Here is a 17,447-nt window from a genome sequence, read left to right as displayed (position 1 = left end):
AAGAAATAGTACTATTATTTCTGTAGTACACTGAAGTTTGCAAAGCATTTTCCATGGTATTTCATTTCACAAGAACCTTGTGAAGTAGGTCTTATTATTGTCCTCATTTTATAGATGAAGAAATTGAGGCTGGGAGATGTTAAGTGATTTTCCCAGGGGTATAGTGCTAGTAAGTGTCTGAGGCAGAACTTAAACTTAATTCTTCCTGATTCTAAGTCCAGATACTCTGTCCCTTGTGCCAGGTGGAATAGAAGACGGGAGATGCCCATCTTTCCAAGCCTCTGCTATAATGGAGGAAAGATTTCACTGTCTGTTGTTTTCCCTCAAATTTTAGTCCGGGCCTAGGCCAAGATAAAGTGGTAGATGCAAAAGCACTGGACCGGGATGCTGCCCCTGCAGTCAAGCAGTTATGCAGGACAAGTCTTTGGGCAAGTCTTCTCTTTCCTTCCTCCCTGTGTCCTTAGGCTTCCATTTCTCCCTCTTGAAAAGGAGTCAGATTAGGTGATGTGGGAGGTGGCCCCTTCCAGCTCTGATAGTCCATGATGCTCTGTTTTGAAGATTGAAAGAGCCTTCACCCTTACACATTGCAAACAGGCTCTCAATAAAATATTTGTTAAGTTGAATTGACTAGAATTCACACTGGGAGATGCTTGATACAGTAAAACCTCACTAATATGAGGTCCATTGATTCAGAATTTGGGGTAATTTAATCGCAGTTCCTTCATTCGACACACATTTTAAATGCCTACTAGATGCACTATGTTCAGTAAGATAGGTAAACAAGGCAATTTTGTATGAGTAAGACATGTAAAAAGCTTCCATCCACTGAATTTTTAGGGTCTCAAATCAGTCTAGAATCAACATCTGTTTTTACATGGCTTCTTTTTCTGCTATGAACTCCAAGCCATACAGAAAATAATAAGTTATTGTAGAAAGAGCTGGTCTGGAAATCACTGGATCTCAGTTCTAGTCCAACTAACTGTGTGGCGTTAGGTAAGTCAATGCTCCTCTCCGGGTCTCAGAGAGATTAGATTAGATAATCTCCAAGGTCTTTCCTAGAATTAACATTCTCTGCTCTAAAATTCAGTGTTCTAACATTCCATGTTCTAAGGCCTCTTTCCAGGGCCAACATTCTACTTTCTGACATTTTGTGTTCTAACATTCTACATTTTAAGGCCTCTTCCAGGGCTAACATTCTATATTCTAAGACCTCTTCTAGTGCTAACATTCTGTGTTCTATTCTAGGACTAACATTTTGTGATCTAACATTCTATATTCTAAGATCTCTTTTAGTGTTAACATTTAGTGTTCCCAGGCCTCATCTAGAGCTAACATTCTATGCTGTAACATTCTATGTCTAATACCAACATATTCTAACATTCAACATTCTATGTTGTAACATTCTATGGTCTAAGGCCAGCATTCTATGTTTTAACATTCCGTATTCTAACATGCTATGATCTAAGACCTCTTCTAACGCTAACATTCTATGTTCCAAGGCCTCTTCTGGACCTACTATTCTATGTTATAACATTCTATGTTCTAAGACCAACATTCTATCTTCTGATATTCAATATTCTATGTCATAACATTCTATGTTCTAAGGCCTCTTCTAGTGCTAATGTTCAGTGTTCTAATAGTCTGTGTTCTAAGACCTCTTCTAGTGCCAACATTCTACATTCTAAGACCAACATTCTATGTTCTAACATTCTATATTCTAAAGCATCTCCTAGGGCTAACATTCTATGTTCTAATATCCTGTGTTCTACCATCCTATGTTCTAAGATCTCTTCTAGTGCCAACATTCTATGTTCTCACATTCTATGTTCTATTTCAGGGTTAACATTATATATACATTCTAACATTCTATGTTGTATGGCCTCTTCTAGTGCTAACATTCTGTGTCCTAACATTCTATGTTCTAAGGCCAACATTCTATGTTCTAACATTCTATATTTCAAGGTCTCTTCCAGGGCTAACATGGTACAATTTCAGCTACATAAAAGTTGGAATGGGCTGCCTCCAGATGTGATGGGTCCCCCTTCAATGGAGGCATGTTAGCAATGGTTACTTGACCATTTGTCCAACATGTTGCAGAAGGGGATTCTTTTTTAGGTCTGGATTAGTCCTGAAAGCTGCTTTGGTGAAGAGAGGGTCCATTCCAGCTCTAACATTCTTTGACTCTGTGAAAATCATCTCTAAGTCTCCCATGTTACATTGTAAACTTTTTGAGAGCAGGGATTATTTTTTGCCTTTATATCCTTAGCTCTTAGCACAATGCCTAGCACATAAACTCTTAATGTGTCAAACATGTGGCTTTTGGGTTAAAATGTAATTGGGAAATATTTAGCAACATACATAAAAATGCAATCGAAGATAAATAATGTTAGAGAGTGATCTTCTAGGTCAATATATCATCCCCTCCCCCCAAGAATCCTTGGGTTTTGGTGACCACTTTTCTATTTGAATTTGACATCACTGCTGTGTCATACATCTACCTCATTCCTAACAGTATTCATCTACTAAGCATGAATACTTTCAGTGATGGGGGGTTTACTACTTATCAAGGTATCTCATTTCACTTTGGGATGCCTCTACTAGGAGATTCCTTTTCAAATTTAATGGGAACCCCATTTGGAAAGGCCAGCATCTTATTGAAATTCTGCTAAAATCACAGAATTCTCTAATTTATCAAGTTCTTAAAATTCTGCATGTTTTGATATTAAAGATATGTCTTTGACATCACACATTTTGATATCACATTTTTCTGTGACAGGCCCCTCAGATCTGTGGTTTGAGTCTCTAGGGGGACTAGTGTCAAATGGCCCTTTCTTCTGGACTCATAGAAACCCCAGAAACTTAGGTATTCTGTAGGTGCTGCTATCAAACCATACAGCTTCCAGTGACATGTCAGAGCAGGACAGGGCAATGAGGACCCTTATTTTGCTTTTTGCTGGGGCTAACTCTGGGGCTTTCCGGACATAGAGGGTCTTCATAGGTGTAAGCATAACCAGTCTGCTCTTGCCTGCCCACTCTTGCCTTCTCCTCCCCAGGTCCTCTCTCCTAGGGGCCCTTCTCTGGGGGCTACTATTATTTCCCCTCAACTTCCAGAACATTAATTTGGGAAGGAAGGATCATAGAATCAGAAAGAAGTGAGTTCAAATCCTACCTCAGACATCTACTAGCTGTGTGATCCTGGGAAAGTCACAACCTCCCAGACTCAGTTTCTTCATCTAATAAAATCATCCTAATAAATAATAATAACACCCATCTCTCATGGTGGTTGTGATCATCAAATAAAATAGTACAATAACTCTTTGTAAACCTAAATCAATACATAAACGCTAGCTTTTGTTACTACAGAAGAAGGAACAGGTCATTCAAGGAAAAGAGATTTACTCCCCCAAGGTCATATAATGAGGGGCCTTGGGGAGAGGTAGGATGAGATAGCTGAGGTCTCCTCAGTTCCAAGTCAAGCTATCCCCACCACATTACTATCCCTTCTTTTCGTTTTTGTTGGAGTCAATCAGGGTTAAGTGGCTTGCCCAGGGTCACACAACTAGTAAGTGTCTGAGGCTGGATTTGAACTCAAGTCCTCCTGACTCCAAGTCCAGTGCTCTATCTACTGTCTCACCTAGCTGTCCCTATAACCCTTCTTAAGAGGTCTAAGAGCTTAGTACATAGCTTGGCATATAGCAGGCATTTAAAAAATGCTTGTTGACCAACTGAATCACAAGGGTTCCCCATTTCTGGGGCTGGGAAAGCATAATATGAGCTTCACAAAATAATAGAAACAATTCATTCATAGAGCTAAGGTTTATAAAGTTTTTTTCTCATTAGTGAGATGTGCCAGTGTCAATTACTCCCCTGATAGATTAGGAAACTGAGGATCACAAAGGTTAAGTGACTTATCCAGGGTCACACAACTGGGAAATGTTAGATCTAGGTTTAGAACACACATATTGTGATTCTGGGCCCAGCACTTTCAGTGGGTCCACCTGGCAAGATACCAAAGAGATCCCTGCCTGCCCACACTGTCACCACCCACCCACCTCCATCTCTGGTGAGAATTTTAGAAAGACATGAATAGTATCTCTGACTTACCAAGTAAGGCTGCGACTTCATATGCTTTCTTCTGCTCAATTGTCTCATAATTGAGAGCTTCAAAAAATATATCCAGAACGAGAATGTTCTCTCTGTTGAAGGAATATTTAGAAGATTATAAGCAGGCTACCCAACTCCCTTTTCTTCTTCATCTTGCCCTCCCCCATTCCTGCCTGATCTGGTCTTCAAGTCCTAGAGACTCCATGGAATTGTGTCCCCAGGATTAGAGCCGGATGAGGAGCAAGGTGGGCAGCTTCCAGAGTGGGTGACCAAGAGAGAGACACTTTGGAAGGTTATTTTTTATAAGTGTGCCTATCATTAGTACCAGAAAATCCCACTCTCTGCTTTCTGTGGCACATGGGAATTTACTCTGTGAGAAGCCAAGAAACTGGAAGTTGGACAGCAAGGATTGAAAGTTCTTTGTGCATGATAACATGCAGGGGGTACCAGTGCTCTGACCCAGTCTGCTCTGGAGACACAGGAGCTTAGCCTTGCCTAGGTTGGACATAGATCTGGTGTCTGCTACCAGCCCTATTTTGTTGTTGTTTTGTCATTTCCGTGATGTCTGACTACGATCCCATTTGGGGTTTTCTTGACAAAGATACTGGAATGGTTTACTATTCCCTTCTCCAGCTTGTTTGACAGATGAGGAAACTGGGGCAAGTGGGGTTAAGTGATTTGTCCAGGGTCACACAGTTAGTAAGCATCTGAGGCTGGATTTGAACTCACAAAGATAGGTCTTCTTGACTCCAGCACTCTATCTGCTGAGCCACCTAGCTGTCCACCAGCCCTCTACCCCTCTTTCTCTGCTGGGATTTAAATGGAATAATAATGGTAGCAATAACCTGCATGTATACGATGTTTAAAGGTTTGCAAAATGCTTTATAAATATTAGCTCATTTTATCCTCATAACAACCCTGGGAGGTAAATGTCATTATTATTATTTTATAGCTGAGGAAACTGAGATACAAAGAAGCTACATGACTTGCCTAGGGAGATACAGCTATAAACGTATTAGGCAGGTCATCCTGACTCAAAGCCTAGAGTTCTAACCACTGCACCACCTAGCTGCATTCAGATGCTGGCATTTGGAACTTCATTCCCCTTCTCTCCTTCCTGCTCCCCACTCCCCCCCGCCCCCCAAGCATCAGGCAGGCAGTGCCTGGACTTTTCCAGGGAGGTTCCTCATGCCAGGGGCTGTATTTAGGGAGCATGAGCAGCTCTGGCGTGGGGGCAGTGGTGCTGGGAAAGGATTGTGTGAGTTTGGGAGGGAGCTTCTGGCGGAAATGAATCCATCCTGTTTTGTACTAGCAAGCAAACAAGGCACCAACATACATCTCAGCAGTCAAAGTAATTGTGCTCCTGGAGAATATCTACAAAGCAGCAGGGCTTGGCAAGTCCTGCTGTTTCTTCTCTCAACAGAGTCTGCTTGCAGGGAGATTCAAAGCCCACATCTCCCAGTGAGGTATAGACATGGGAGAACAAAAAAGATTTCAGGTGGAGGGGGGAGTAGATCACCATTTCAGAGCCCCCTGGAGGCTGTTTGGTGACATGATGCCTTAACAGCCCTTGGGGAACATCACAGCTAGAGCCAGGACACTTTTGTCAGTTACTAGCTGGGCAACTTTAGCTTCTTTATCTGCAGAATGGGAATGATAATGTTTATACTATACACTTGACAGAGAATACTTCATAAGCCTTGGGAAGACAAGACAGGGTTGTGCTTTCTTCAAAATGGGGAAACTCCTAATGTGAGAAGCTTTTATACCAATGGAGATTTCATCTGGTCTGGGACTTAGTAGAAGGTTAAGTGACTTGTTCAGGGTCATATGGCACATGTGAGATTATAAACCTTAAAGGACTAAATATATGTGAATGATATGTGTCATCTTTTTGAGAATAAGGGCACCATATTTTTTGATCTAACTTTTCCTACCATGGAAGAAGATTTGTTTTCAGTGTCTTCTTCCATCAGTTTCCTTACCTGTACTCCTTTATGTTCCTTCCCCATTTCCTGTCTGTCTCCACCTGTCCTCTCCCTATCCCATATATTTTCTTCATCCATTTTACTCACGAGATATACTTTTCTGATTTGTTAAATTTCTTCTCAAGATACTTGGCTGACGTCTTGCTGGGAATCTTCACCATGGAGAGCTCCTTATTATAGCGGGTTAGGTTACAAGGCGTCCTGCAGAGACAGTAATTACTGTCCTTTTCAGCAAGTAGACCTGGTGAGGAGAGAGAGGCAGCACTCAGTTCAAATGGTGGTCACCTACTTAGTTTTAATACTTCCAGACATGGGGAACTCACCATCATGTAGGGTGGGCAGTGGCCTTACCAGGACACTTGCTTGTGAGGACTTCTCCCTGGGACATGTTTTTATCATGCATCCATGTTCATTCATGAGATGCCATGACCTTTAATTCTCTCTCTGTCTTTGGCTCCTTGAGGAGCCCTCCATAGACTCTATTTTCCCATCTCCAAAATGGGCCCTCCTGTTCTACAGGGAAACAATGGACTCCAGTATGGCAGGACTGATATTGAACACCACTGCAGAGTGAATCACCCCAGGAATCTCAGAACCAGTAAATTTTGTGGGTTCTGTTTCCTCCCATCCCTTTAGCTTGCAGGGGGAGTGGAAGAGAGAGAGTTCAAGTTAGATTTATCCACCTGGAGCCTATGCTTTATGGCATAAGGTACCCATGAACCAAGTGATAGATGCATTAACCATTACTCTCATCTTTGATTTTTTCTTCCTTTCCTTCTCTTTCTAATCTCCTCTCTATAGTTTTTTTTTTTTTAAAGAGGATCATAATAAGAGCTGGTGGGAATTCACAGGCCAGGTAGTCCAAACCCCTCATTTTACAGATATGGAAAATAAGGCCCATAGAGGGTTCGGTGACTTGCCCAAGGGCACAAAGAGGCAGGATTTGATCTCAGGCTCTTTCATTTCAAATCCATCACTTTTTTCTTGGCACCACACTACCTCATCCTTTGGGCAGTGTGGATTCTATCAGACTCAATTCAGAAAAGTTTCCAGATCTTTGTCAACTGTTGTTTCTTCTTTTCACTCCTCAAACCCAGCCACACAGCAGGTGCCCCACTGCTCTGGGGGGATCAAAATATGAGTCCAGAACTACCTCCCTCTGGCTCCCAGCCACTCAGAAGTCTCCTCTGAAGCTGCTAAAAAGAGTTAGACATTGCTTAAAAATTCTCTCTGTTCATGTGTTTGCAAAACGCTTTGTGAAGTGCCGGGTGAGGCTGCTTCGGCGAGGAGAGAAATTCAGGGCCTTAGATGGACTGCTCATTATTTCTCCCAGCAGGTTCTCCAGGCACTATCATCATTATTCCTGCCTTTCCTGGGGCCTGGACATGCACCAGGAAGGTCAAGGCTTTGGGCCCTGGGACCTCAGCTCACATAAGATAGCTGAGATGGAGTCCTCTTTGTGTTAAATCAATCATGTAAAAAGCCAACTCTACTTCTTCATAATGTGCCGTCTTTTATGTTTGAAGGTGACCCTACCTACTATTAGCAAAGCTCGTGACTCAAAAGGGTTTTTTCCCAGATCTTTCTCCCTTTCTCATTTCTCCCTCTACTTCCCCCACCTTTGGTTTCTTAGCCTTCTCTCCTCCCCTGGGTCCTCTCTCCATCCCATTCTTCCTATCTCTTAGACTTCTTTTGATTCCCCAAATCTGTATTTCTCTTCTCTTAATTTCCCTAGATCTCTCCATTCCCATTCTCACATTAGTCCTTAGATATCACTCTTCTCCATTACCTCTTTCTCCTCATCTTCTCTCCTTCCCCAAGTCTTAACTTCATTCTCTATTTTCTCTTCATCTCTTGGCTCTCTCCCAACCTTTCAGTCCTCACTTTACTCTCCATTTTCTTTCCATATTCTAGCCCTTTCTCTTTCTATTTTCCACCCTCTTTCTCCACCCTCAGTTTACTCTCTAGTTCATGACTTCTCCCCATCCACTGAGTTTTCTCCACTCCCCATTCTCTCTCCATCTCTGGCCACTTCTCTCCATTCCCCATCATCTCTCTCTATCCCTTGGCTCTTTAGTCATTAACTCTTTCCTCATTCTTTGTCCTCTCTCTATCTTTTCCCATTCGTTTACCCCCTCCTTTCTCATTAACTTATTTCCATAAGATTTGTTCCATGGAAAGCCCGGTTGTTCAGAACCATCATTCTTGGCCTTGTCCCACTGTTAAAGCAGAAGGGAAGTCTCCTTCTCCCTTCCTCTGAGAGAAGGAAGGAGCTTAGAGTACTGACCTAAGGCTGGCTCCGCACATTCCTTGTGCTGTTCTGGGGTACAGAAAGGGGCATCCCCTGCAAGGACAGGAAACAATGATAAAACAACTCAAAAACTTGTGTGTGATTCTGCTTCCACCACAGGAACATTTAGAGAAGAGACCTTTCTTAGATTCTACAGCTAATAAGTAGGTGAGAGAGGATAAAAATATGGTTTCTAATAATAACAACAAATCATACCCTGTTTTAGAGCAGAGTTCTTAACGTTTCCTGTCCCCATATCTCTTCAGAAGTCTAGTGAAGCCTATGGACCCCTTCTCAGAAGAATGGTTTTAAATGCATAAAAGAAAAGGCATAGGATTACAAAGGAAACCAATTATGTTGAAATAAGATTATTAAAATATTTTAAAAAGTTCACAGACTCCAAGAACCCCTGCTTTTGGGTCTACAAGGGGGAAGGGAATAAGAATTTATGTAGTACCTACTATGTGGCCAAGGACTGTGCAAAGCATTTTACAAATTTCATTTGATCCTTATCACAACCTTGTGAATTAAGTGCTCCTATTATCCCCATTTTAAAGCTGGGGACACTGAGGAAGACAGAGGTGATGTTACTTGACATAGGTTTTACAGCTAACATCTGAGACTGGATTTGAATTCAGGTCTTCCTGATTCCAGCTTAGCACTCTATCCATTGCATCACCTCGCTACATCTACAAAGTACTTCTCCCCTTCCCCACTGCCGACCCAAACCACAAGTCTTTGTCTACTTCTTTCATAAATGAATCAGTTTTGACTTTTCATCTCTGGTGCCTAGCACAGTGGTTGGCACATAGTGGGCACTTACTAAATGCTTGTTGATTGGGCAATGCTCTAAGCTAAGAGCCTCTATGGATGGCATCAGCCCAGCCATGTGGATTAGCTGTAATAGGCTGTATCTTGTTTGAAAAAAGGAAAAATACAAAGAGCAAGATGTTTCCAAGTTATCTGTATGTTCGGTCTGTGCCCTACGATGATGGACTCTATTTTCCAAATTTGTCTGATGTTTTGGTCTTATGCAGGCCTAGCCTTTCACTGGCAACAACTTGGGGAAAATGAATCCGGGGTGCCATGGTTCAGGAGGTCAGGGAGAGTTGAAGGAACAGCAGGAAGCCCCTCACTATCCTGCCACGACCTCTGGAGGTCACTGACCTGGCATGTGAACCATTCGGCAGTTACAGTTCTCCACAATGTAACGAGTTTCACAGTCAATCCTACAAGCCGTGATACTGTAAACAGGAAAAAAGTCGAGTCCCATCTCTGAAGATCGGCATTCTCCCCAAGGAGGGGGCAGGTATGTGAGCTGGAAGACAGGAAGGAAGTAGACATTGGTTAGTGCAGGAGGACAAAGGTGTTCTCAGAACCTGAGGCTATGTGGCGTATTATGGGACCCAGGCTGGACCTGGAGTCAGAAAAAAGATGAGAGTTCAAATTCCATCTCTTGCAACTGTTGGTATGATCAGAGATGAGTTATTTAACCTCTCTCAGTCTCAGTTTCCTCATCTTCTTAACTGACAAAAAAAAAATGCAATAAAAATTTTATTTAGATATATTCATGCATCTATATGTGTATACATATGCATATATACATATGTATATGTGCATATTTATATATGTATACACATGCACATATACATATGTATACACATATACATATGTATTAAAGATTAAATTATGTATTGAAGATTAATATATCTGTAGGATGGTCTTGTAAGGCTCTAAGGAGATATGTCAAGGGTTTTACAATTAGAATGGAAACCCCTTGTGAACAGGGATCGATTGTTTTATTCTTTGTACTCATATCTCCATACCTAGTGCAGTGCCTGGCTATAATCATTTCCTCTTGGTCGATTGGCTGATAGATATTTAACTACCATAGAAATGTCCATTATTACTATTAGTAGTAAGGATCAATGACTTTCCCAGGTCAGTCGGGCAGTAATAGCCAGAATTAGAGCACAGATTTTCTGATTCTAAGTCCGTTGGCATATCCAGAAGACACCCAAGGAGGAATTCCAGGCTGGTTAGCAGAATTTCATCGAAACATTGGCTTACCCCTGCCTGATTTGGACAAAGTCCAAATTCCTTAGCATGGCATTTAAGGCTTTCCATAGCCCAGTTTCAATCTGCCTTTCCAGTCTTCTCCCTCACTATGATTCTTTCTTTTATCTTTTGCTTCAGTCAACTAACTCATTTTCCTTTTGGTTTCAGGACTCTTTGTCATCCTAAGAATGATAAGGACCGCTCCCCCCCCCCCCCAATAGCCTTGTTTATGCAGGGTATATATATTGATATTTACCATAGTAAAATTAAAATGTCTTAGTATTATTATGAAAATAGTTTTGCCCTCATGGACACCCTGAACGAATCTTAGGGACTCCCAATTGTCTCTAGCCCCCAGCACTTTGAGAACTGTAATGTACTCCACCCTGCCCACGCCCACTTTTATGTCAGGGGCCCAGGGCCTCTGAGCTCTTGCCCTGGAAATGTCCCAGGCCCTGCACTGCACTGCCTACTCACAGACAAAACCTGTGACACACACATATGTATGTATATATAATACATAAGAAGTATATACTATACATATGTTCAACCATATATACATATGTATATATATAAATATGCACATGTACATACGTATATATGCATATGTATACACATATAAATGCCTGAATATATCTAAATAAAGTTTTTATTGTATTTTTTTTTGTCAATTAAGAAGCATTTAATAATAGCTAGCATTTATGGAGTTCTTTTAAGTTTATAAAGCACTTCCCAGAGAATATGTCATTTAATCCTCAAAACAACCTTGAGAGGTAGGTACTATGATTGGCTTCATATTACAGATGAGGAAATCGAGACTGAGAGAGCTTAAGTAATTTTTCTAGGGTCATATGGCAAGATTTGAACTTAGATCTTCCTAATTCCAAGTCCTCCAGACTATCCATTGCACCGTCTACCTGAATGAATGCATCTACTTTTCAGGGTCAAAGTGAGGATTGAATAAGATAATTTTATATGCAGGACTTTGAAATATAAACTTTGGTTTCCAGTGGTTGGAAATGTTGATATATTTTGGTTCCAGCTACTTTTTACTCTCTCAGCCCTTTGGAACAACCAAGCCATCTGTCTTCCTCTGGCCATGGGAACCAGATTTTGTAGGTTGGCATTGGCACATCTGAAACTTTAGCATTTTAGTGGATTTCTTTTCCTTTTCTCATACCTGTACTATTCTCCTCTCCCTCCCACCCAGAAAACAGTTTGTTGTTGTCGAGTCATTTCAGTTACGTCTGAATCTGTGAACCCATTTGGGGTTCTCTTGTCAAAGATATTGGAGTAGTTTGCCATTTCCTCCTCCAGCTCATTTTATAGATGAGGAAACTGAGGCAAATGAAATTAATAAATGTCTGAGACTAGATTTGAACTCATGAAGATGAGGCTTCCTGACTCCATGCTCATTTCACCACCTAGCTGCCCTAAGAAAAATAATAGTTAGCCTTTATATATCACTTTAAGGTGACTATCATAGGTCACTGATGTCATCATTGCTAGAGTGCTAAGCTTGGAATTAAGAAGATCTTGGTTGAAATTACTCCTCAAATACTTATTAGCTTTGTGATCCTGGACAAGTTACTTTAATCCCTTGAGACTCATTGTCCTCATCTGTAAAATGGGAATGATAAAAATCGTATCTACTTTTCAGGGTCAAAGTGAGGATTGCATGAGATAATGAAGGACTTTGAAATATAAACCTTGGTTTCCAGTGGTTGGGAATGTTGATATATTTTGGTTCCAGCTACTTTTTACTCTCTCAACCCTTTGGAACAACCAAGCCATCTGTCTTCCTCTGGCCATGGGAACCAGATTTTCTAGGTTGGCACTGGCACATCTGAAACTTTAGGTGTTTTAGGTGTTTCGGGTATCACACCAATAGCATTGTGAATTCCAAAGCTGCAGACAGCTGGGTCTCAGTATATGACCCAGTGCCTGTCACATAGTAGGCATTTAATAAATGTGTATTGACCATGAACAAACTATTTAATTTCTTCAAGAATCTATCTTTTCCTCTAATGCAATATGTCTTATTAGGTCAGCTAACCAACCCACCAATCAACAAGCATTTACTAACTACCTACCATTTACCAGGCACTGTGCAAGGCACTTAGGGATGCATATACAATGAATGAAAGTATCCTCCTTCTCATGGAGCATAGTTCTCATGCAGAAGACCACAAGGACACATATAAGTATATAAATACAAATAAGTTCAAAGTAGCTAAATACAAGGCAGCTAGGTGGCTCAGTGGATAGAGCACTAGCCTGGGAATGAAGAAGACTCATCTTCATGAGTTGAAATCTGACCTCTTACTATCTGTGTCACCCTGAATAAGTCACTTAGTCCTATTTGCCTCAGTTTTCCCTTCTGTAAAATGAGAAGGAAATGGCAAACCACTCTAGTATTTTAGCCAAGAAAACCTTAAATGGAGTCATGAAGAACTGGACACAACTGAAAGATGAATGAACAACAGTTAAATACAAAGTAGTTTTTGGGGGAGACTACTAGTCAGGGAGGGGAATTAGGAAAGGTTTTATTTAGAAGGTTGTGTTTGAGTTCTCCCTTGAAGCAACGGAGGGATCCTATACAGTAGAGGTTAAGAGAGGGAGGGCACTCTAGGCATGGAGGATGGCCTTGGCAAAGACATGGGAATAGGAAATGGCTTTCATGTGTGAGGACCAGAGAGAAAATCAGTTTGCCCGGACTGCAGGTTTCTGAGATTTGTCCCACCTTTGGCCATCTGGTTCTCAGTTACAGTCTCTCTGTAGGGGCCTTCCACACCTTTCTGTTCTCCCTGACAAGCCACTGCAGCTCTTTTCATTTGTTTTCTCGAGTGATCCAAGTGCAAACTTTCAATCTGGCTTACCCAGATGGAGGGGTTGCTATCGGAGACTGAGTTTATGGGGCTGGTTTTTATTCTGATGTTTTTATTGCAAACATGTGGGTTGATTTAAGCGAGTCTACAAAAGATAGTGTTGGGTTTGCTTCTGAAGGCTTCTTTTTGACCTCCTGCTCAATTAGGACAAAACCCAAATCCATCAGCGAATGATGAAGATACCCATGGCAAGCCAGTTGGGAATGGCACCTTGGGAGTACCTGCCTCATGCCAAGATTTATTTCCTCAGGAGAAGCCACAGACCAGCCGAGGATCTGCCCCATTGGAGCATTTAATTTCTGAAGTAAAGAGTGGAGACTGACCCAGCACCAGAAACTATGACTGAACATGAATCTTTTTGCACTGACTGGGGCTCAAGGAACCGCTGACCCTGCAAGTCTTGGTAATTCAGAAAGGGATTAAAGAAACACTCAGCCAGTCACTGCTCCCCTGCTACGTGCCCTGGACACCTGAAACAGCAAAAAGGGAAAAAAACCAACAAATGGAAAGGTCCTATATACATTACAAAAAGAGTTTTCATTTCACAAACAGATTCTAGGTTCCTTTAAGTAGCAACTTACCTATGGGCAGTTTCATATTTGAGGTTCTGAGTGATTTGAACCATGACCCACTAATTAATCAGAAATTAAGATTAAATATCTCTGGTGATAGCAAACGAGAAAATAGCATTTGTTTACAGAAATTCCGTTTACATAAAGCTTGGCAAAAAATCACCTTGTGTTTTCTTATACAGCGGTTATCATGGTATAGTAGAATGGACACTGACTTTGGAGTCAGAAGACCTGAGTTCTAATCTCACCACTGGTGATTACTATTTGTATGATGTTGAACGAGCCATGTAGAATAGTTGGGTGTCAGTTTCCTCATTAGTAAAATGATGGAGATGGACTAGATAAGCTCTAAGTTTCTTTTTAGCTCTTGATCTATGATCCTATCGTATGTACATGAGAGGCAGCGAGACTTAGTGAAGGAAGAGTAGGCTTTGAAGGCAGAAAGACTTTAGTTCAGGATCTGGTCTTTGACACATACTGACTTGATGTGACCTTGGACAAATCATTTTCATTTTTCAATGCTTAAAACAACTCTTTAAGATCAGAAGTTGCAAAAAAGGTGCTGACCTGAATTGGTAACAGGAATTTCTTCATCCAGAAATGTCCTATGCTAATGAAATCAGAAGCCCAGTGCCTAGTTCGGGGTGGGGAACCTGTGGCTTCGAGGACACATGTGGCCCTCTAGGTCCTCAAGTGAGGCTTTTTGACTGAATTCAAACTTCACAGAACAAATTCTCTTAAAAAAAGATTTGTTCTGTAAAACTTGGACTCAGTCAAAAGACCTCACCTGAGGACCTAGAAGGCTATATGTGGCCTCCAGGCCAAAGGTTCCCCACCTCTGGGCCCTAGCCTATAGGTGTATGTGCTATTTCTTCCCTAGATGTGAGCTCCTTGAGGACAGGGAATGTTTCAAGTTCGTCTTTGTAGTTCTAGAACATGTGACATAACAGGTGCTTTAAAAATGCTATTAAAGAATGAATCCATAATAGAAATTGACAGTGGCTGGTATCTTGCTGGGTGCACACAATGTTTTACTTATTTGGACTCATATATTTTAATAGTTGACTGAATTATTGTTACGATTATTATTGGATGAAATCTTTGATTATATTGTCATCTGTTTTGGGTGATGAGAGGTTAAATGATTTGCTCAGGTGAAACTGTGTTTGTCAGAGGGAGGATCTGAATTCAGGTCTTCCAGGCTCTGAAGCCAGCTCTCTATCCACCAAGCCAGGCCACCTCTCTTGGATGGATTTTTAAATATCTTAATTATCAGGGCCTAGCCAAGTAGAGCCCATTGAACACCTGGAGGGGGTTGGGGCCAAGTGGCTCTGTCTACTCTACATCCCCAACCCTTCTCTATCCTACTCTGCTCTTACTTTGGATCTGTGAACCTGACTTCCTCAACTTTAGACTTATTGCATTAGACTTTCTCCCTTCTCAGGCATTGAGATCCTGGTTTCTCAGAACAGCCACAACTCCCAGACACTTTTATCCCCATCATCCTCTGTTGGATCACTGCTACCCAGCGCCAAGCTCCTGAACCCATTTGGGCCATGTTGAGTCTCTCCCACAGCTGACATGTGCTGCCCCTGGCTGGGCCCTGGCTGCTTCAGCTTATGCAGCCAACTGTACTTACGGCACCAGGCACTGGCTAGCGTCCCTGGCTCCCTGGGTTTATGGAGATAACTATGATTGTTACTACATCTTGGGCCCTGGACTTATTGTCTGGGGTAGTGCAATTACTGGGAAAATCAATAGGAAAAGAGCATTTCATTTTTGCAAAGCAAAATCTTCCCCTCCCTGCCTGCATTTTTCTTTTCCTACCACTAAAGGTTAAAGTCATTTGAACTCCACATAGACAATGCCCATAATTGATGTTGTCCTGAAAGTTACAGAAACCACTGTCCACCTGTCTCATTCATATCTACCATATAAGGATTCATCAGGGCAAGGAAGGTACAGGAGCCAAAGATGATAACAATAACTTTCATTTGCATAGCACTTTACATATCTCATTGGTTCCTCACCATTCTCCTGTGAGGTAGATACCATGATGACCACTCCCACTTTGCAGAAGTGGAAACTGAGACTGAAAGAGGCTAAAAAAGGTTACACTGCTAGTAAAAATCTAAAGCTAGATTTTGACTCAGGCTTTCCTTAGTCTGTCTGTAGGCTCTATCCATTACACTACCTAGTCTCCTTATACTTCCTAGTCTCCTTATACTTTTCTCTGGGCTTGGGGCTTTGCAGAAGAGCCCAGAATATTCAGGGATCACCTTGGTACCTCTGAAAAGAAAGACTCTAAATAGAACTAAGAGAGTCTTCTGGTCAGTTAACACTCTGGTTTGCCCACTGGGCTGAAGTGCGCAATGATACTTCAACTATGTTCTCTCCTGGTATGGTCCCATACCAGGTGCTAAGTAACCATCTGGCACCAGCCTTTCCAAGGAGAGTAGACTTCACATGAATCAGGCTAATGAGGAAGCATTTCCATTCCTGAAATCAGAAGACCTAGCTTACAATCTCACTTCCACTGACATTGCGTGACTTTGGCAAGGTCAGTTTCTGCATCTGTAAAATCGATTCTAAGAGCAGCTAGGGGGTGCCACAGTACACTGAGCTCAGGGCTCAGAATCAGGAAGACTCATCTTCCTGAGCTCAAATCCAGCCTCAGACACTTACTGGTTGTGTGATTCTGGGCAAGTCAGTTCACCCTGTTTGCCTCAGTTTCCTTATTTGTGAAATGAGCTGGAGGAGGAAATGGCAAAGCACTCTGGTATTTTTGCCAAAAACAATTCCCAAATGGGATCATGAAGACTTGAACGTGACTGAAAAATGACTGAACAATGACAAATCAGTTCTGGCCCCTCAGATTCCATATCTGTAAAATAGCAGATTATACTGAATACTGGACTAGATGACTGCCAAGGTTCCTTCCTGCTCTAAGTATATGCTCCTTTATTTAATCAGAATCACTCCCAGCACCCATCAGTTTGGATGGAGTAGGTGTATTCTGAGCTAGCCTGCTACAATGAAAAAAGCACTGGCTTGGAATCAGAGGACCTGGATTTCAATCCTGCTTCTGAGGCTTCCAACAGGTGTGACCTTGGGCAAGTCAATTTACTCCCTCAGCTTCCGTTTCATCATCTGTCAAACAAGGAGATTGTACCAGCTGTTTTCTGAAGTCTCAGTCAATCCAGCTTTTGATTCAACCTCGTGCCTCAGTGAAGAATAAGGCCTAATATTTGCCTTTAAGGAATTTATAGCCCAGAAGAGGGAGATACTTTTGTCCCAGATATTTTTCATGCACTATTTGTGCCCAGCCTGTGGTAGAGCCTTTGGAGCTTGTACTGGTCTGACATAGTTGAATACACTGTACTTTGATCTCAACATAGTGATGTCATTTTGGGCCTCTCTGACCACAAAGGACAAGAACCAACCAATCTGTGACTCAGTGGTCCTAAAGAGGACACTAGTGTTCTTCTCTGCATCTTTTGCAGGTTACCTTGTCTAGGTCTTTGCACATGAGGGGAGCACTATATAC

General features: G+C 41.8%; 1 protein-coding gene across 1 annotated transcript in view; it reads right to left on the bottom strand.

Annotated features, from left to right (window-relative positions):
* The window catches only part of LOC140527776 (acid-sensing ion channel 2-like), a 370,541-nt gene that overhangs the window by 14,266 nt on the left and 338,828 nt on the right, over window positions 1-17,447 (bottom strand). The window contains exons 4-7 of the mRNA XM_072644950.1: window positions 9,550-9,700; window positions 8,380-8,436; window positions 6,180-6,333; window positions 4,105-4,196 (exon numbers count right to left, since the gene is read on the bottom strand). Of these exons, the coding sequence (XP_072501051.1) occupies window positions 4,105-4,196; window positions 6,180-6,333; window positions 8,380-8,436; window positions 9,550-9,700 (454 nt within the window). The remainder of the gene's footprint in view (window positions 1-4,104; window positions 4,197-6,179; window positions 6,334-8,379; window positions 8,437-9,549; window positions 9,701-17,447) is intronic.

Source organism: Notamacropus eugenii, chromosome 2, assembly GCF_028372415.1.
Source record: "Notamacropus eugenii isolate mMacEug1 chromosome 2, mMacEug1.pri_v2, whole genome shotgun sequence".
Classification (NCBI taxonomy): Eukaryota; Metazoa; Chordata; class Mammalia; order Diprotodontia; family Macropodidae; genus Notamacropus; species Notamacropus eugenii.
Note: the sequence above shows the minus strand (reverse complement) of the source record. Positions and strands in the feature narration are given on the sequence as shown.